The sequence below is a fragment of the Sturnira hondurensis genome, unplaced genomic scaffold, assembly GCF_014824575.4.
Source record: "Sturnira hondurensis isolate 20B ecotype Veracruz unplaced genomic scaffold, ASM1482457v3 Scaffold0021632, whole genome shotgun sequence".
Lineage (NCBI taxonomy): Eukaryota > Metazoa > Chordata > Mammalia > Chiroptera > Phyllostomidae > Sturnira > Sturnira hondurensis.
The window spans coordinates 1,908,429-1,929,771 of record NW_028094263.1 but is presented as its reverse complement, the minus strand read 5'-3'; the positions used below and the strand labels follow the sequence as shown (position 1 = coordinate 1,929,771).

The 21,343-nt window shown below is 46.3% G+C and overlaps 1 protein-coding gene across 3 annotated transcripts in view; it reads right to left on the bottom strand.

Moving 5' to 3' along the window:
- The window catches only part of FAM117A (family with sequence similarity 117 member A), a 65,955-nt gene that overhangs the window by 25,342 nt on the left and 19,270 nt on the right, over nt 1–21,343 (bottom strand). Inside the window, exon 1 of one of the 3 annotated variants that reach the window (XM_037033276.1) lies at nt 19,254–19,325. The exons of 1 other annotated variant lie outside the window; for it this stretch is intronic. Coding sequence is in view for 1 of the 2 variants with exons in the window: in XM_037033274.1 (XP_036889169.1) it covers nt 18,817–19,012 (196 nt within the window). In the remaining variant the exon portion in view is untranslated. Of the gene's footprint in view, nt 1–18,816; nt 19,013–19,253; nt 19,326–21,343 lie in introns of those variants that run through there. One more of the 3 variants, XM_037033274.1, reaches the window with a different exon arrangement.

The window sequence follows — 21,343 nt, the reverse complement described above, 5'->3', positions numbered from 1 at the left end:
GGCTTCAGGGAGAGGAGACTCTGAGAGCAGAGGACCAGCAGTCAAGTGTCTGTGCATTGCGGGGGAAGCACACAGACCACAGATAAGACACCCAACCAAGAGTGGCCAAGGGTGCCTGGCACACCGCAGTGGACTGATTCCTTCGGTAAGCAGATTTTGAGCACCCACCACAAGCCAGGTCTGTGATAAGCACTGGTGATACAGGAGGGGTAGGGTAAGAAGCTGCTGACATGGTTGACACAACCCCTAAGCACCTGAAGTTACGCCTGCCAACGCCTCTCCAGAAGGCTCACCAAGTTGTCTCTGCTATTTTCTCGTATCCCTGGCTGGAACCCTGCTCAGACCTGGCCACACCGGCAACCCCCCACTGCTGGTACCCGAAGGAGAACGATGACAGCTCTTAGAAGGACAAGAAGGGGTGAGGAGAAGGAAGAAGGTAGCAGATGACACAGGAAGTGAGGTGTTTGTGGCTGGCTGCTCTTCTGAACTTGGCACAGATGGACTGCAGGGTGGAGATCAGGCCCTGACCAGAGGGTCCTGGCTGAGCATCTAAGGGGCTACTTCGTTTATTCTATCCTCATGTAGGAGAAGCCTGGGAAATAAGACAGGGCTACACTTCACCCACCCTCCATTAGCATGAGGCATTGTGATCCCAAAATACCCACGGACTACAGAAGGAAGAGAAAGACAGCCAGTGAGACCTCACACATGGCAAGAGCTCAACAACCAGCAGGTCCAACAAACAAGTTATGAGTCACTTTCTCATATGTCGTTGGGCTTTGAAGCATTGGCGCTAGTCTTCTCGCCTCCCCCCTTAAAGAGAAAAGAACTCTTATTTATAACAGAAACTATACATATGTTGGAGGAAGTAAGAAAATGCAGATGAACAAAAACTGAGAAATAAAAACCATGCATGCCCCCACTCAGAGATCACCACTATGCACATCTTTCCTGGGTCTCTCTTCACACGCATATGTATGCATTCACATTTTTAATAAAATGAGATCACATTATATACATTTTTCTATGGTCTGCTTTTCTCAGTCACTGATCTTCACTTAGGAAGGACAAGCAGGCTGGGCAGGACAGCCCCAGAGGATGAGGCAGGGCACATGGTCTGCACATGGAGGGAACAGGCCTTGCCCTGTCCCATCCCTTAACTGTGATGCAGCAGCTTGGAAAGGGAGGAGCGGAGTTATCTGGAGAAGAGCAAAGCAAGATGGGGATTCAGAATTTCTAAACATTTCCCCAATAAGAGTTGCAGTAAGCAGGGGAAGTCCCTCCCTGCAGCTTCGCAGGGATTATTTTTCCATTTCTGTACATGTGCGGGGATTAAACTGTGCAGTCTTCCGAGCTCCCGGGCTCCCACACCGCTTAACTGCTTAAACTCAGGGACGTGTGGGTTTTGGAGGGAAGTTGTGGTCAAACTGAAATCCCCAATATGACTACGTAAGAGTTAGAAGCCCTCCCTGGAAAGCCCAAGGATACCCCATCCATCCCAACTGGGAAAATTAAACTCTGGCCTTGGAACACTTCTTTCAACACCAAGCAACAGCTCATTTCAACCATAATAGGGAGAAGAAACCAAAGAAACTAGATTAAAAAAGAAGAGCCCTGGCTGGCACAGCTCAGTGGGTTTAGCGCGGGTCTGCGAAGCAAAGGATCGAGGTTCGATTCCCAGTCAGGGCACATGCCTGGGTTGCAGGCCAGTTCCCAGTGGGGGACACATGAGGGGCAACCACACGTTGATATTTCTCTCCCTCTCTCCTTCCCTTCCCCTCTCTCTGAAAATAAATAAATAAAATATTTAAAGAAAAAAAAAAGAAGAAATAAACAGTAACACCACGTTTCCCTTACCAGAAGGCTTACCCAATGAGAAAAAAGTGATGAGATTTGTATATGTATGAAAAACTTCTCAGGCAGACCCTCAATTAATTACTGACTCTATATTCAAGTGCATATCTCAAATGAAAGCATTTCGGGCTACACACCTGACTCCCCAGGGTGCAGACCACATCTATGGGCAGCTGGAGAGGGCAGTCAGGACAGCCCCCTGGAGATGTCACTGTGGGCAAAGAATAAGGAATGCACTAACACTCTGCCACCAGAAAGGAGGAAAGGGCGATCCCTATGTGTGAGGTGTGAAGACGGAGTAGACAGCAGCTACTCAACTTTGTGTTCAATTCTCAAGTAGCTGCAGTTTGAAGAAAAGGAAGTGGGGTGAACTTTTCACCTTTTATCTGAATCCTCTGAAGAGTTCTGTAGGAACTCTTAAAATTCTGACATTCTTAAAACAAAACACCATTAATTACTGACTGGAGTAGGCTTTTCTTTGGAATTGGTTTGGCCTTTGCAAAAATAATATAAAGAGCACATAGTCTAGCCCTGTCTCCCTAGAAAAATAATAATAATACTAATACTAATCCTCATTCTGTGGTTTTGGGGAGTGAATTTCTGGGTGGCCTATAAACTCAGAGGACAGGCATAAACCCTTCAGTATCTTCATTTCTCACGATGATCTGATGCCTGTCAAGTAGAGAAGAAACCTCAACACCCAGTCAGCTCTTAGGCAGTCTTTTAAGAAGGAAGAACCAGCCCTGGCTGGTGTGGCTCAGTGAATTGAGCGCGGGCCTGTGAACCAAAGGGTCACTGGTCTGATTCCCAGTCAGGGCACATGCCTGGGTTGCAGGCCAGGTCCCCAGTAAGGGGCACATGAGAGGCAACCATACATTGATGTTTCTCTCTCCTTCTCCCTTCCCCTCTCTCTAAAAATAAATAAAATCTTAAAAAAAAAAAAGAAGGAAGAACAAGAGATTGAGGAGGTTCATCTGCAACACATACTGTGAGAGGACAATTGTGGTTGAAACTGCACCCTGATTTCTATTCTGAATACACCCTATGCATTCTCAATTCTCCTGTGCAAGGGGGCAGAGCTTCCAAGTGTTACTGGCGGGGGGACCATGATATACCCTCATGCAGACAGTGAACTGGCTTCTTTAGTGCCACGGAGCAAACTGAGACCCAGGCCTTTTCCCCGATAGAAGACTTGGGAAACCACATTTCCCACCCTTGCCTTGCACTCGCAGACTCAAGCGTCGGACGACTGACTGGCGGCCTAGTTCCAGGAGCCACTCCTTTGAGCCGCACGGGTTCTCTTCCTTCTCCTGGCTAGGAACCAGGACGGCCGTCCACACCTGGGTCTTGGGGACACTGTTTTACCCACTGGAGTGTAGGGTGAGGGGAAGAAACAATTAAGATATGAGGGATCCCTTTTCTAGTGAAGAGAGTGGAAAGTGAGTGCAAAAGGAGGAAATAAGAATAGAATTACAGATAAATTCCAAATAGTCAAAATAATTTTCCCTTTGAACCATGACTTAGCTTTAGCTCCACTCTACCTGCTTTCTCCCTGGCCTCAGACTTACAGACGGCAGTGAGTGTGTAAGCAACTGATACTTGATTGAATGGTGGCCCACATCACACACAATACCTACACTCTGATAGAACACGATGGCCCCATTTTGCTGCTTTCCCCTCAATGATTCCAACCCCCACACCATTTTGAAATTATTTTCAACTGCTCATGTCAATACTTACATTGATTAGCGTTAATTCAGAACTGGCTTTACACAACTCCCAACAATGGCCCAATTAAGAAGTCATTGATGGATGCCAAAACTACTGGGAGAAAGGTTTGGGGAACAGAGTATTTATATCACGCCAAAGTATCACCCCATTAACTAATTATTAAGAAAATTTTTAGTATTATTTTAAATATATGTTTACAATGGGAAATTTGGTGATCACTACCTCCATGGCCAGTAATGGACACTCTGTGTTTCACCCATGAAATGCTCTCACCAAAATGTTTTTTTTCAGTCCAGTCAGGTCCCAGACCTAACTTCTCATTTGCATGAAACAAAGGGGATAGAGGAACAAGTTGAATGTCACCATAAGGAAAGAGAAAAAATCAAGACAGTGGGACAGCTAGAAGACAACTGGTCCACTTTTCAAGTCATTAAATCAAATATATGGTGACGGAAGATGATCTGACTTTGGGTGGTGAGCACACAACGCCATATACAGATGACGTATCACAGAAATGTACACTTGAAACCTATGTGACCCTGTGAACCAATGTCACCCCAATATATTTAATAAGAGAAAATAATGTAATTTAAAAAACCCAAACATTCAAACAAAAAACAGGGGTGGGAATGGAGTTCTAGATAGACTTTTTAAAAAAGACATAACCAAACAAGAACCTTGACACTGGATCCTGGAACAAAAACAAAAACAAAACAAAAAAAAGAGCCATCAAAGGGGAAACTGAACATGGACTAGCTGTGAGATGAGATGAGATGAGATGAGATGAGATGAGATGAGATGGACTTACTGATCATTTCTTTGGTGTAATAATGGAATTGTGATGATGTAGAGGAATGCCCTTACTCTCAGAAGATACCACTGAAGAAAAGGGCAAAGTGTCATATTTGTAACTTATTTTCCTGGTTCACCCAAAAAGCACATATGGACACACATATGTATGCATGCCTAGACACACATATACATGCTACACAGGAGAAGAGAGATTAGACAATATTGCTACATCGTCAAACTCATTTTCACCAGGGGCCACATCAGCCTTGTGGTTGCCTTCAAAGGGCCAGATATAATTTTAGGACTGTATACGTGTAACTACTCCTTAACTAGGGGCAAGGAGCTCGGCGCTGGCACCAGGTACAAACACGGTGCCGGGCCAGATAAACAAGGCGGAGGGCCAGACTGGGCCCGTGGGCCTTGCGTTGGCCACTTGTGAACTACAAGCTGTCAGTGAGTCTAGGTGATGAGTAAGTGCTTACAAACTTTTCTATAGGTTTGAAATTTTTTCAAAACACAGTTGTGAGAAATAAAAAAAACTGGCTTAATTTGGGAAGATAATTCAGTTCACTCTCAGCAAGGATCTAAACTCTTTAGCACCTCAATATTGGCAAATTATAGTCAAATTCATTTGGGTCACTGCACTCTGGATTTCTAATTTGGGTCAAGAGAAGATGGGCGAGAAGAAATGAAACAGTGAATGAGGCTTAATCTGAGGCAAGGAATTGAAAGATGTAAATGAGTATAAGGTTAGAATAAGGCCACTAAGTGAAGGAGACTTTAGGCCATATCGAGAAGTGCCATGTCATCCCAGGAAGGAGAGCAAGACTGGGGGCAGAATTAAGGGGGTTCCTATAGGTCCAGAAACACAGTTGAAGCTGGATATAACCCCATATATGTCCAGCCAAGTTACCCCTGGGCATCCATTTGCTATCATTGTTCTTCAAAAGAAATGTAGAAACCAGAAAAATCCTAGAAAAGAGGGATAAGAATGGCTAAAGGAAAAGCAGGTGGGTCCCCGAGAAAGATGAAACGAATTCGAATTTATCAGTAAGTCTTCTGAGTGGGTGCAAAAATGAAGGGCGTTAAAAAGACTTTAGTTAGGAGAGTCTAGCTGGGTAAAATGAAGAACTTGCTCATCAGAAGTGAATGAGGGAAACTGTAGAATCTACCAAAGAGCAACTCCAGGAAGAGATAATTATATGCTCCCAGATGTCTCAGTGTTCACCCCCAGAAGGCAGTATGTTACATCAGAACAGCCGAGTCTCCACTAGTTCTAGAATTCCCCAACCATTAAAGAGTAAATAAGAGATGGTTCCCCACCAATTCAGCTAAAATGAAAGCTTGGAGTCCATGCTATTTATTACCTGAGGTAACATAAGGTGAGAAAAAAGGCCCAAAGTCAAGGGGAGACTTGCTGATTAAACAGCTGTGTTGTGGACGCCCAGATCATCCCTCCCACCTCCTCCCCCAAGCAGGAGAGTATAAATAGTGCTCAATTTACCTGTGGCAAGCCACAGGCAGGTCTAATCACATGACGGGGCCAGCCTGGAGTAAACACCTGGTACACATCAGCGCTCAGAGGGCAGGTTTGCTCACTTGCTACACCTCAGCAGTTTGGAATCTGTCAGGACCTCTGCTTCCACCCCTGACTGATTCATTTCGTTCTGGATTGAGAGTGGGGAGCAGGGCTGTAGTCAGCAATTGTCAGTTATGTTCCTCGGGGAAGGTACAGTCACAGAATTTGCTTTGCCTTCAGGGTCTATTAGGGTCACTCTGCTCAACCCTCACAGCCTTGCAAACCTACGTGGACCATTTAGTCCCCCTGCAGAAAGTCCTCTCTGGTCATCTCCATCTCCTTATTCAGGTTCTACCCCGTGTCCCTAGTTTCAAAGAGGAGATACCTGAGAGACCACTACACCCCATCAAGCGGTTCCCAACTAGCCCCTGACATTCTGGAACCGACCCAACCTGACCTCAGCTCAGGGGCAAACTCCCAGGCTGTGTCCTACAGGTGGAAAAGCCCACAGTGTGCTGGGCAACCTTCCAGGTCAGCCCCTGCTCTTGCCAGTTGTTCAGACCCCCTGGGGGAGGCTCAAAGGCTATGCAGTGCCTCCGCAGCAAACCAAGCCTGGAAAGCTAGCCCCCTCCAAGAGTGCTGAAAGGTCTGACACTGGGAACATCTGTCCCACTGTTGGCATGTGCCTGAGCACTGATGACTTCATAGCAGAAGGATGCTAGTCAGCTCACCTCACCCGCACGCTTCCAGTCACTGAAGGTAGTCATGCCATCTTCCCCAGTGTGAGATGGGCTTTGTGTCCACTTTTAAACCAAGGGCTGCATAATGGTAATGTCACCTCCTTTTCTAAATCGGGTAAAGAAAAGGCTTATCCTCCTGAAGCAAAGGGAAGCAGTTTGAAATGTTAATTACCAAGACTGGCCTATCCATGTCTCTAAGAACTGGAAGGAAAAAGCTCCGTTGTCACTGTCCCCTCTAAGCAGACAGCTTTGGCCATTTGTGCAGCTGCTCCAACACAGACCTCGAAGCTGCAGACAACGCAGTGGGTTGTATTCCTCTGCCCTGTGACCTGATTCGGGATGCCCAGCCACCCAAGCACTTATTCTGGGGTAGGACAGAGCCAAGAAGAATCAGAGAATAGTGGGGACAGCAGATATAACTTGGTAACTGCCTAAGGACAATCTAAGTATGTAAGCTGGGTAATAATTCAGTAAATGCTCCTGGGTGTATTTTATGTAACTGGCTGAAGCCCATGAAAAAAATTCCTTCATGCCCACTTAACCGGTCTTATGGCTCTAGGGTAGCTGCTGGGAGACATTTCAGATAGAGGACACACACTAATGCAGACAACTTTTTAAAACCTATTTTTTTTCTATGTTAAGAAATATAGTAGAGCCCTGGCTGGTGTGGCTCAGTGGATTGAGCACTGGCCTGTGAACCAAAAGGTCACTGGTTCAGTTCCCAGTCAGGACACATGCCTGGGTTGTGGGCCAGGTCCCCACCCAGTTGGGAGAAGAAACTGATCGATGTTTCTCTTGCACATCAATGTTTCTCTCCCTTTCTTTCTCCCTACCTTCCCCTCTCTCTATAAATAAATAAATGAACGAATGAATAAACAAGAAGTACAGTACGACTCATTTACCTACCCCAATTCTGGAAATGAGGGGACATACCAGTAAGCAAAAATGTCAGAAATAATTCAAGTGCCTTAATGGAGCACAGATGGGATGTATAAAATGTGGTTTGGTGTGAGAGAAGAGGAGCCGGGAAATAAAGATGGGGATGAATACTAGATGAATACCCCACTTGCAGGCAGTGGCCTGAACCTCTATTCCGTTCACTTAGCAATGATGACCAGGTCCACCCTTCCCTAGGCCCTGTGCTATGAGGAAGGTTTCGTTGACTGAGGCATGCCTTTGTATTTAAGTTGGAACTCCTGTCCACTGGTTAAGACACGCCACAATAAACCATTCAGATGCACCCTCTCCCAGGCGCCTATACATTACAAGGCAGTGAATACAACAAACCAACTGAGAAAGCTGTCTGGCCCAGGCCCATAACCTGACATCATTTTCTAAACCCAATTCAACTCTTCCCCTCTCCCCTCAGATCTCTACTGTAAAAATGCAGAGTAGTTTCTCTCCTTCTGATTTCATGTGTTGTAAGAAATGAAGAGAGTCGAGTGAAGAGCAACGGAAGAGTGTTTCTTAGAACAAGGAGGCAGCGTTCCCCAAGAGGGTACCTGGTGCAGACCAGCAGACTGCCGCAGCCCTACCGACCCCTCCACTGGTCAGTGTGGGGAAGGGACTGGGCTCCAACACACAGCGGCAGGCGCCCTGTCATGGAATCTGATGCCCACCTTGTTCAGCTTAACTTAAACTTAGTAAGGACATGATGGAGTGTCCTGAGGGGTGGCCTACTGTAACAGTCAGTCCCTGGGTCCAAATCCTGCCTCCGCCCCAACATTCTACATGAACTCAGATGAGTCATTGACTTCTCTGGGCTTCAGCTGTTCCATCTATTAAATGGGAAGAACAGGAGATGTTATGAGGATGGCAGAAGAAAACGTCTACCATGGCACAGTCAAATTAGTTTAGCACATATTTATTTTCTAAACTTTTAACTTGGTTTCAAACTTATAGATGCAAGAACATGAACAGTGCATAGAACACCCATATAACCTTGACCCAGATCGGCCTATTGTTAAATATTTGCCCCACTTGCTTTATCACTTGCTTTTGTTCATGTGCACTTTTTCTCACACACATATACACTCTCCCACATTCACACCAGAGACACACACATTCAGATACACATACACCATCCTTTGTTGGGTTTCTGTGTGGTGTTCTATTTGAAAACAACAAGGAAGTATTGGAGGGTGGGAGGTTTGGGATGAAGAGAAAGCAAAAGGGGCCTTGCTACTTAGTGATGATTCCACAGCTCTGCTCCCTTCTCCCTGACCCCAGTGCCAACAGCAAGCGCTTGAGTGTTCTGGTGTAGAGACGAACTAGTACGTGGACAGGGACCAGAAAAAGTACTTGTTACATGAGATAGTTGGTTATTCTTGTCTTTTTCATTAAACAACAAAAAAACACAAAAAACAACCACAAAGCAGTTATATAAACCATGGAAGTTGCTTTATTATACAGAATAATTTTTATACTTGTTACAATGGGATTTTATTTTATGAAGTTGGAAAGTAATTGGGAAAGAAAGGTGCTACATAAGCATATGGTTAGTAGAATGTTAAGAATTCTCTTCAGAATCTGGTTTGGTAAGGGAGGTAAGGAGGTAAGGCTGCCCATAACCCTGCTGAGAGGGGTAGGTAATCTCTATGAAGCAGGCCAGGCAACTCTCCATGACACCAAGTCCCTAGATGGACCTTGCCCTGAATTCAAGTCCCCCGCTGTCCCCCTTACTAGGCACAGGCTTGTCTTAGAAAGGCACTATCATGCGCTACAAGGACTCCAGGCCCAGTTAACCTAAAGCTAGGTGACAGAAACATACTCAGGTGGGGGTGGGGGGATCATGCTAGGGGACTCAGGGGAAGGTTTGCACCAGGAATTCCCTACATGGAGCACTAAATTGTCATCAAGATGGAATGCCACCTGCACCTACCCCCCAACATAGGAATGCACCACCCACATTCATTCCCAGTTGCTTTTTGGGGGTTGCACACCATCACACTTAAGACATACACCCTTTCCCATTTGCTCCATCTTAAAAGAATCTTTACATGACCCCAAGCTCAGCAAAAATGACCATGACCCCCAGAGGCAGGAAAACCCCACCCGCCTCCTGGGCCCCATCTGTCGCTGGTTAGCTTCTCATTCCACATGGAAATCGCTTGTGTCCAACCCATTAGAAACACTCAAAAGCCACCATCATATTACACATATGACGTAATAACCACCACCTTCCGATTAGCCGCACCAAGTGGACAGTCACTTACGGGTGTTAAATGAACAGACTTCTATGAAGCCCATTTTCTTTTCTGATTCTCTAATTTGGTCAACTGAACAATTGACTTTTTGCTCCTGGAATACAGGTGTATAGCAGAGGGGAAACCAAGGCTGGGCACATGCTGGGCAGGCAGCAGAGGACGCCAGCTGGGGAGGACATGCACCCCAGGCTGTCCAGACTACGTGGGAAGAGCCCTAGGGTCAGGGGCAAAAGAGCTTTCTTAGTCACACGGTTTTAGGCAAGTCACTTCCTTTCGTGGCCTCAGTTTCCTTATCTGCAATAACCACCAAATGCCACCTGCACCTGCAGGACCGAGAACGTGCAGGATGTGCAGATGAGTGAGAAGCATTGGAGAGCACTGACTGTGAGCAACAAAGAGCTAAACAAATGGTACCCACTGTCAAAGGCAAAGATCTACATGCTCTACTCCCCTGGAAAATGCCGATGAACTTGGGGATCTCCCGGAACTGGGATTCACAAACTCTCCCTTCCCACGGGGCACCTGTTTCAGCTGTCTCCCGTGAACATGGAACTACCCAGGATTTCGGTTCCAATAAGGACAAGTCCAGGGGCCGCTCTCAGTGCGCAGATGTGCACAGAGCCCATGGATGTGACTCACGTCACCCTTCTCTCCCCAGTCTCTGAGTCCGGACTACGTAATACTGTGAAAGCTCTGGCTGCATCCCCTCTATCATGCCAAGTGCTATCCACCTCCGCCCTCCGCCCCAGCATGTGTCGTATCTGATGGGCATGAGTTACAAAGACAATCCCAGACAGGGGCCATGCAGCAGGTTTTGAGCCAGCTTGCAGGTGTGGGGCAGGGAGCGCACGTGTTATCAACGGTGGTTCTCTCAGAGCACAGAAAACCCTTAAAGGGAAGGCAGTGTGTGCGGTGGGGAAGAGAAGGGAGAAGGAGATGAAAAGAAGCTGCCTTTCTTTTTTCCCAATCACACTTTTACCCCTCCAAAGCTACCCCTGGCTGAGGGGGTTTGTAAACCATTTTGACTAAGCCACCAGGCCTGTGGTTGACAAGGCAAGGGAACGCAGGCTCCATGGATGACAGTATTTGCAATCAAGGGCTGACGAATGATGAGCTTCTCTTTCCAGGATTTTCCCACACGGTGGGGGAAGAGAAAGAGAAACCACAGTGCCTTGTATCACAGGATGGCACCTGGCTCGGGAGGGGGGCTTCCAGGCCGATCACACTTCGGAAGCCACCGATGGGGTCAGCAGACAACTCTGCTCCCTGGCCTAGAAAAGTCACCAGTTCAGGCTTTGTCTTCCTGCTTTTTTTTTTTTTTTTTTTTTTGCTGTATTTTTTAGGACTACTAGGAATTTGGCGCAAATCTATCTGCAGTGAAAGGACATCTAGTATTCATCCTGGTCTCCTTGGCCTCTCACCCATATCCACATTTAAGCCTAAAGCTAGGTAGTCTGGCTTTTTCACAAAAACCTTTATAAAACCCTAAACACTGGCTGTTTCCATGGATCAACCTGGTAACTAACTACCCAAGTCATCCTCTGGCTTTGTGTGTGTGGGGAAGAGAGTCTACCAGCCTAGCAATGACATCCATGGAAATGCCACGTCGCTGCCACCAGCTGGGCTTCAAGCCCAATGACCAGGATGAATAGTGATTTAGAGAGAGAGGGAGACTAACACTTGGGGTGGGGGGAGTGCTCATGAGGAGCTGAAGAGAGGTGTTATAAAGGGGGCACAGTGTATGGGGACTTGAAGTGGGAAAAACCACCTCACGTGAGCCCGGGGGAAGTGTGGCTCACTCTCCCCACCCCTGCCGCCTTTCCAGCAACTCAATCCAACAAGTATTTATTGAGCACGACACTCCCCATCTGCCCTGGCCCTCCCTCTGCAAAAACACTCAAATCTGTTCAAGCTGCAGGGTGAGTTCCATTGCACTTAAACTTGAAACATGAGGTGCCTACCTTTTAAAAAGGCAGGCACATAATTTCAGCATGAGGCAGAAGGGACTAAAGAGATGTGAGAAAGTTAAGGACTACCGCTGACCAGACAAGGCCACTCCAATGCCACTTCTGAAAAGGGAAAGGAGAGGAGAGAGTAAAAACTTAACCTTAGGGAGAATAATATGATGTCCAATTAAAAAAAAAAGCCTGCCCAAACCCAGTAATTCTCTAATTAGCTCCACCTAACACTGCAGCATTCCTTCATTCTATGCTGCCTCCAGCTTGAACTTGTATCTGATTCACTTGTAGACATGTTAGTTATTTGCTTTTAGAGTTGTACATTTAATCCTGCCTTTGCCTCTCAAGGAGGTTAGACCTTAACGTTCTCCTGCATGTTTTCATTTAGGATCAGATAATAAGGGATTCAGGTGGAAGAGCTGGTGGTAATGTAGACTATGCTTGTTAAGAGTCCCCCCTCCCCCAAAAAGCCACCTGCCACTCACAGAATAGGGAGCATGGGGTCAAAGAAGAGGCCTCCCAAACTTACAGTTCTGCACTGCCAAACACTGCACATTCTCTAATAAGTCACCTTCAGTCATCTCTGAGAGACCCCGCCCCCCCGCCCCCAAACCCTAATCATGGGCTTGCTGCTTCAGATCAACCAAAACCCTTCAGGGAGTCTTCCCAGGCCTCCCCCAGCCTCCACCCCTTTTATTAGGGAGCTGGAAGCAGAACTGCTAACGTGCAGGCAGGGCTGAGCCCCAGGCGCTCCATCCACCCCCAGTGTCAGCTCGTGAGCAGGGCAGGGTAAGTGCCTGCACACAGCCCGGACTGCAGTTCCAGGTTCCCCAGGGGCTGAAGTTAGAAGTTTTCCGATTATGAAATACTTTGAGAGCATTCTTTTAAGTCTGCTAAAGCTACCTTTGATTAGCTGTGATGGCCCCACACAGCAGAAGTCCACTGACGCTTAATGGAACCTGAGGATAAACATTTACGTGGCTCCAAGCTGGGCAGCCCACTCTGCAGTGACTCTGAGGAGGAGTGTGGAAGGGAAAGCAAAGTGCCAGGATGACTTTTCAAAACCAGGAGGTTCAGTGAGGACCAGGAGCTGGAGTCCAGAGTGTGAACAGCCAGCTGTGCAGAACCTCCCACCATGCAGCTGTTCCCAGCAATGGCCCCTTCCCAAGCTCCCCATGACTGGAGAGGAAATGGAGCACAGATAATTTATCACTTCAAATATAGTCCCAAACTCTTTTTTCTCTGAGACCAGGATTTGTTTCTGACCTCACAATGTGAATAGAATTGGCTAATGTTTGGTTAATTCATAACCCTGCAAACCAGATAATGGGAGCTTTCTGTGAAGAGTCGATTCAGGAAAAGGTAGAAAGTTGAACCAGCTGTCCCACTCATCTTTCCCCTGCTTCCACCCTTCCCCACTCCTCCTCCTATTCATCCCAGAGGGGAGTAAAACTCATTAACCCACAAAGACATCGGCCCATCTCACTGAACTACATTCCTGGTGGGCACCCATCTTGGCTCTGAACTGGGAAGGAAGCACAAAGGTTTTCCCTTCCAGCCCCTGAACAGGACTCCTGTGGAGTACAAGTAAGCCCAAGTAAGTCTAGTAAAGCAGGTATATGAGCTGGTGTCATACAGTATCTGATATATAGTGTCCATATGAGCTCAGAACCAGCCCTGGCCCTGGAACATGCCACACATCCTACCCCTCCAGCACAAAGGCTCTCCCTGAGAGAGCTGTAAGAATCCAGAGGAGGAAGTGCAGTTTCTAACAGTTCCATTAAGATCAAGGAAGAGCGTATGTAGCCTTGGTGCCTGCCCGTCACACTGTTCAAGGGACTGTGTTCTGTGGCTATGAAAGCCCACCAACCACTTGGGCAATGCTCACTACTTTGCAATCCTCCTTCAAATGTCCTGGAGATGTGTCTGTATCTAGAACCAGAAAGCGATGCTGTCCTACCACCACACCCCACTGTTGTTTCACCCCTCCTCCACAGACCTCAAGTGGTTGAAAATATCCTAGAGCTCTATTTTACGTAAGTGGAGAACATCCCATACGTACAGAAATAATCCTTTACTGTCCAAAATACAGAAGAACACATAGACCCACACTCCTTTGGGTACCAAGGAATAAAGCAGTTAGGCAGTGTGGCCCCCTATTTCAAGGATGCCATCACTGATGATAACATTTAAGAGTCAGATACTTCAGCAATGCATTTTGCTGACCATGTGCCTGGTACTAGCAAAGCTGTCAAAAGCAAGTTAGCAGTGCCAGGCTGGGAAGTGCCTGCTGTTTAATGCTTCCCAAACAAAAGCTGCCTCACTCACAGGGTTTTGAAGGACAACTGTAGCTCTTAAAGGATTTTAACTGCACCCCCAAGCTTCATGACAGCAAGGATGGCTCTTTGGCATAGAAAAGCTGCACTCTAAAAACCTAAATAAATGTCACATATATCTATATTTGTATAAAACATTTGTGGATAGAAGAACTCAGTACATTAAAAATGATGTCATTTCCCCCCAAACTGGTCTACAAATTAAATGCAATTCCACTTACATTTCTGGGTGGGGGTAGGGGGAGAATGGTTGCACTCTGTTCTACTCTCCAAACTGTTTCTCAGACTGTTGAACCAAGGTCCAAAAGGAACATGGTTTGCTAAGGGCCTCCTCTCAGCGTCTCCTATAGGCAACCTCCTTCTATGTGGTTCCACACTGATCTGAACCCCCAGCATCCTCCAAGGACTCGGTTTTCAAAGCACTGTACGGAAAGGAATTTAATAACTACCAATAGCATTGCTAATAACAATGCTGCCTTATGTTCACTGAAACGACCATCCAGGAGAACATAATCAACGTTTAAAATAAACCCTTTCCATGTCCCTGTGGGGAAGCCAGCGTTTTAGAGCAGCCATGACTGCTGCCAGCTCACAGTGATCTGTTCAGAAAAATAAAAGATAACAAGAAAAATCCAAAACAGGAGACGAGCCAAAGGTAATTTCCATCTGGTTTTAAAATGTGTTCCCTGATGTTATGAGTTGTTAGGTTTGCAAGGTGGGTAGCTGGGGGTGGGGGTGGGGTGCAAATTTGCCTAATAGTTACGCTTTTATGTAAATCCAAATGAGTTTATGTCTACTGAACATGGGTCACCTGAAAACAGAGGGGACGGTCACCCTGGATTCACATGTGCAGATCTTCCACAAAGACTGAGAACTGGCTGGAAGCTGATAACCCCTTTTCTTTACCCCTAAAACATGCATGGGACACAAGCTTGTTCGTTTTCTTTACCACCTTAGAATTTAAACATGATTCCTACATAAAGTTTAAATATACAGGAAATCATGGTCAGGAACACTGTTTAAGACAAGAATAGGCCAACTTCTTCTGTTAAGTGCCATTCATTTTATTTTTTAAAAATATTTTATTTATTTATCTTTAAAGGGGGAGGGAAGGACAGAAGGAGAGAAATGTCAATGTATGGTTGCCTCTCGTGAGTCCCCTGCTGGGAACTGGCCTGCAACCCAGGCATGTGCCCTGACTGGGAATTGAACCACGATCGTATGGTTCGCAGGCTTGCACTCAATCCACTGAGCTACGCCAGCCAGGGCAAGTGCCATTTATTTTTGTCTTTGCAGGCCAAATGGTCTCTGTCACAACTACTTTACACTGTCATTGTCGTGCAAAAGCAGCCACTGATGATACCTCAGTGAAGGAGCAAGGCTATGTTCCAATAAAGCTTTATTTACAAAAACAGGCAGAAGCCTGGATTTGGCTTGTAGGCCCTAAAGTCAAGCCCTGGTTTAAGAAGGTTCTGGTGGGCGAAGGAAATGCAGAGGCAGCATTAGTGTCCCTTAGCACTAAGCTGGTTCCAGTGGAGGAGAAGTTGCAAAGCTGGATTAAATATTAGCTTCGTTCTAGGGATATGAAGATGGAGACACTTAACAGGATAGGAAGACTGGAACCTCAGACAATTTACCTCCTGGTCCCATTTCCCATCGTCAGTAGTCCTGGAAGCACATAAACATTAACAGCCTTCAAAAGACATCAGACACAAACAAGAACTTAATTAAAGGAGAAACTGCAGTAAGAAATTTGTCCTGGGTTTCTATTATCCACTAGTGGCTCTTAGCTTTCTTAGAGTTGACCTTTATTTTTCTCTCTATTCCGTCTTCCACACCCCTAGCCCAGGCTCATAAAACGAAGCCATTCCTCACTTTATGAAGACATCCTTATGGATGAATGGCCACAGAAGGGAAATCTCGCTTTACGACATAACCCTTTTTTACAAGGTCTAATATATCTTGTCAAGAACACGACAGAGTGTGCAGATAACTGCACAGCACGGACCACTACATCACTGTAAGATGGGAAACAGAAACGATGACACTTAATTGTTCCTGAAACCCAGTCCCAGCTCACCTGCCTTTTTAAACAGTTGGGTTTCAGAGCCCTGTTTTAAAAAGCTCATTTTAAAAGATGAGGGCATAAAAGTGCAAAGGGAGGCCCTGAAATTCTGAAACCTGCAGTACTGGTTTCAGACCAATACGGGTTTGCTCTCTGAAGCCTGAAAAGGCAATGTGCTCCCGCCAGCAGTGCTCGCGCCTTGGCTAGGTGGGGGGAACGACCGTGTCAGCAGCAGCAAACACTTTCATAGCACCTTCTATGGGCCAAACACTGTTCTAAGCACTTTGTATCTACTACCTCATCTGACGCTTATCGTTTTGTTATTACTCACACTTTACAGATGAGGAAACTGAGGCACAACAGTTAAGTAACTCCCTCCAAACCACACAGCTAGCAAATGGTGGAACCTGGATTCAAAACCCAGACATTCTGGCACCTAAAGTTATTCCCTTAAGGGCTTATGACTGCAAAGCCATTTCCTTCTATCACATATGGCCTAGAGTGGAAACACTCTGCACACACATAAAGGTTAAAGTGAACATGCAGAAGACCTGAAGTGCTTCCAAACTGAAGGCCAGGTACATTCCCTTAACATCTGGCCACAAAGGAGTCACCAAGCTAGTCTTTCCTTCTATCTTTCCTTGCTCCTGTCTCACTGGAAATCTACAGGTAATCTTACCACACACAAGGTTGGTGCCTTATTAATGGCTCTAGGATAGTAATAAGTGAAGAAATAATCCGCCAGCCCAATTCCTAAGCAAGAGACCACCAACCTTGCCCTAAATCATTTGACAGGTAATGCAGAACTCTAGTTTCCTGTTTTCACCAGTGTCATAGGGCCCTGGGCCTACAGAAGGATCAGGCCACATAAAGAACCAGTCATCCAAGCCTACACTCATCTCCTTTCCACAGCATCTGCCAGTGCTTGTCTTTTTAATGTAAGTGCTATGGTAGACACAGCATAACTGCTCTAAAATACTACTGCTAATAGATTTCCAGCTACTACACAGGCAGGCTTTCTGTCGCTTTCTACTAAATGTGATTAAGGTTCTGGTGCTTGCTGTTATACTAAGTTCCCTGGACTCCGAAGAAGCCCAAACAAAACCAACAGGTTTGTAGTCTCGTGGTTTACTTTAGAGCTCATGAGAGGTGTGAGTTTGTCTGGACATTACTTTGCTCTATACCGCCAGATTCTAAGCATACTTTTACTAGTCGGTCACCATCTTGCTATCAGATTTGATCAAGTTTCTGCATTCCAAGATGCAATGCTAACATTTCCGGTAAGGTCCAGATAAACCTGGACTTTCTATTTCAGAGACCCTCTTAATCCCATTCTTACCTAGAAGGCATTGTAACGGCTATACTTTCAAAGAGGGATGTGCAGCAGGCTAAGCCTAGTAATCACAAAAAGCTCAGGGAACTCTGGTTTGGAAAATGGCACTAACTGTTAGACAGCAGGGACCATGACTCTTGTACATTTGGTAGACTCGGAGGCTTCGGAAGTGTGCAAGGATCTTTTCACATATGGTGTGAATCAAATGCAAGTCTCACTTTCATCTTACTGCTAGCCTCTTCATGCATGTAGGTTAGGTTCCTTTTCCTACTTCTCACTGCCTGTATTTGGGGGGGGGCAGGGGGGCATCATAGCTATGAGGATGAAAGTCAGGTAAGCTTACTCCTCTGTAGCTTCCTCACACTCACATCAAGCTGCTATTAAGACACCGTTTCAGTGCTGTTTGGAAAGTGGGGGTATCTGCCATAGTGTACTTGATTGTAGCCCTCACCCCACTGCCACGTTGGCTGGCAATACCCAGGACAAAACGGCTGTGGTATGGAGAGGAGGCAAAGCTGGGTGCAAACTGCCCAGGTCCCTCTCCCTCAAACTCACACACACGATGGCTGGAATGAGACAGCCATATTAAGCAAGTCAGTGATGTGGGAACATACAACTTCTGGGACACAACAAGAGGAATGTAGGGAATAGGAGTGGAGCATTTGTACCTATTCAAAGTCGTTAAACTAACTTAGTCCAACAACTCAGATGAAATCAGCTCCAGGAGATGGCATAAAGGAAAGAGCACGAAAAGTGCCGGGGAAAGGAACTCCAGAGCTATAGAGCGGGATGCTGGGGCCAAACTCAAGTACGAGAAGTAACACATGGCTCCATTGGACTCTCCTTTATGCCCTTCCCCCTCCCCATGCAGAGGCCCAGCGCCCACCGGCCCCTGGCTCGAGCGCCATCCTGCACAAGGCGCCCCCATCAGACGCCAACTACTTCTTCCTCACACCTCGCAGCTACCCCTGCATCTTCCACTCACCCCCACACGACACCTCTGCCACTTTTCGGTTACGCCCCCAAAGCCAGCTTCCATCTGCCAGGTCCCTCCCCTCGGTTCCCAGCTCCGACACCTAGGACACAGACCTGGCGGTGCACCCCGAGTTCATGGCTCCTCGCTCTCGCTCCCTCCGCCCTCTCAGACTTTGTGCGACCCCCTTTCTCTTTCCTCGCCCCCGTCCACTTTCCCCTCACACTTCTTCCCAATGCCCCTCCCCCCACCACGCGGCCCCCTCCCCCAACGGCTCCTCCCCCAGCACCCGTTCCAGGCCCAGCTCACCTGCGCGGCCACCCCCGTCCCGGCGCTGGTGCGGCTGCTGCAGCTGGAAGGGGACCGTGGCCCTGAGCGGCTGCAGCCCAGCCCGGGGGGAGCCGGCGGGGGCTGGAGGAGAGCAGCCCCGCCAGAGCCCCCCTGCCCCTCCACGCCCGGGCCCCCAGGCACCTCCGCCTCTGCCGCCAGCTGCGGCCCCCGCCATTGCCCGCCCGACTGCCTGCCTGCCTCGGCCCCACAGCGAGCCCCGCACAGCCCCCAACCCCCGTTGCGGCTGCTTATCAGCCCTACGAGGCGGAGACCGGCCCCCTCAACCCGGGGCTCTCATTGGCCTTCGGATTCCCAGACCTCTCCTCCCAACCAATCGTCGACTTGATCGTCCCTTCCCAGAGGATAATTGGTCAATATGCTTAGCGATCCAACCCCAAACCCTACCCCCATCTCACCCGTGCCCGCTTTCGCACGTCCGAGGGGCTGCTGATTGGTCTACCCTGAAGAGGGCTAGTTCCCTGGTGCCCCCAATGAAAAGACGCAGAAAAGGGGAGCGTCACACCCAGTCCCAGGTAGTATGCAAATAAAATGTCACGTGACGTCAGACTGCGGGGGCGGGACTAAGCGTAAGATGGAATCAGACAGTGCAATCTTCGTGGGGGGTAGGGAGGAGTGTCAAACTTTCAGAAGTTGCGTCTCACAAGTACCAAAAAAAGCGTTAATTTAAAAAAATCATTACTTTTGGTTTAATCTAAATGCAGGTTCGAACTCTCAGTATCTTGGTGCTGCTTGCAAGCTCCAAAGAGTCTACACAGTAATGCAAACTTTGAACATATTTGCATGTGATTTGCATATATGGCTACCGAACCTCCTGTGACACCCACATTTGTCTTTCTCCACATTTCCAAGTTTGTACTTGGTGTTGGTCCAACCTGAAAAAAATGGAAAAAAAAAGCTGCTAGCCTGTAAATTAAATTGTGATTGTAAAGGAGCAGGACTTTTTTTCAAGAGTCGTCCATTTCCAGTTTAGCTCGGCAGAGTGGTAGGAATAAAGGGACTGAAAAACTTGCTCAAATTTGCAAGGTGACTCCATGCTAAATCCTGGTCTTCTCAATTCAATACTCTCTGACCTACAAGTCAAAATGAGACTGGATGGTCCCCAAAGAGAATGCATGCAGTTGTGAAAATCATATATTAGAATATATAAGAAGACATTTGGGAAAGAAAACAGCATTTAAGTTACTACTAAAAAGTATTACTCTTCAAAAGAAAAATATTACCCTTGGTATTTATTAATCATTTTGCTCTATAAATGGACAAAGCAAAAGGCAATCAACCCTGGATTGTCTGCGGTAAGGGACTATCCAAATAATTGGACAATTCCCTCCAGATTTATATTTAGCTATGAATTCTAATTTTGATCTTGCTACAAATTTATCTTTCTATTTCGGTGTTTTCCCAGTTTAATGTTAAAATGAAGATATTCCCTGAAGCCATACTAACTAATCAGAGAAAAGCAGGTAATCTGGGAGCATGCTGCAAGGCAAGAAGAGGTTATTCTGGGATTAAATATTGAAAGCAGATAATACTCAAAGTGGATATTCAAGAGTTGGGTGAATATTAAAATTGGCCTACATATACAGAACAAATTGAGGCAATGCAATATCCTGAAGAAAGGTTTTCTTTGCAGGGTGTACTCTTCCAGGTTTGAAGGATTTACTTCAAGATCTGACATTTGAAATCCTTTTTATTGACTAGGAAATATTGTACTCCTTTTCCATGAAGAGGACAACTTTACCAAGGGCAGGTAGAAATGAACAAAAACTGAACTGATGAACTGAAAAAACTCAATCTTTATAAATTTAACTGTTTTAAAAAAATCTTGCAGCTTATCAGATTACTCAATCCTTCCAATTAGCTCAAAGTTCATATATATGCATATGTAAATGCATATATATATGCATATGGAAGAAGAAAAGCATAGATTCTTATTATGGTGCAAGTAAGGAAACTAGGGCCCCAAAAAGGTGAGTCCTTTGATTTCTAGCTCAGATCTCTATGAGATCTTATTGGACCACCCTATCTCACATCTTCATTAATAACAGTGATGGTAGCAGCTACCATTCATTGAGTTCCTTTTTTCCAAGCCAGGTACATGTTAAGCACTGTGCTTACATTATCTCATTTAATGTTCAAGACCATGCCTATGAGATGAGTACTATTTCCCCTTCATTGAGGTTTCAGAAAGAAATAACATGCCCTAGGTTACTCATGGGTCCTGAATCCAGAGCTGAACTCCTAATTTCTATTCTTGTAAAACTTTCTTATGAACACAGAAGGCTTACTATTTATGTTTTACCTAAAGAATCTCCAAAGGTGCACATTTGCCTGAGATGTTAATATTAACAGTTGTCTAGTATTTTATAGGTTTTACATATATTATTTCATTAAATTTTCACAACAAGCATGTAAGGCAGAAAATGCAGATACTGTCTCTACTTCACAAAAAGCTAAGTCACAGAGGCTAAATGACTCAGCCAGGATC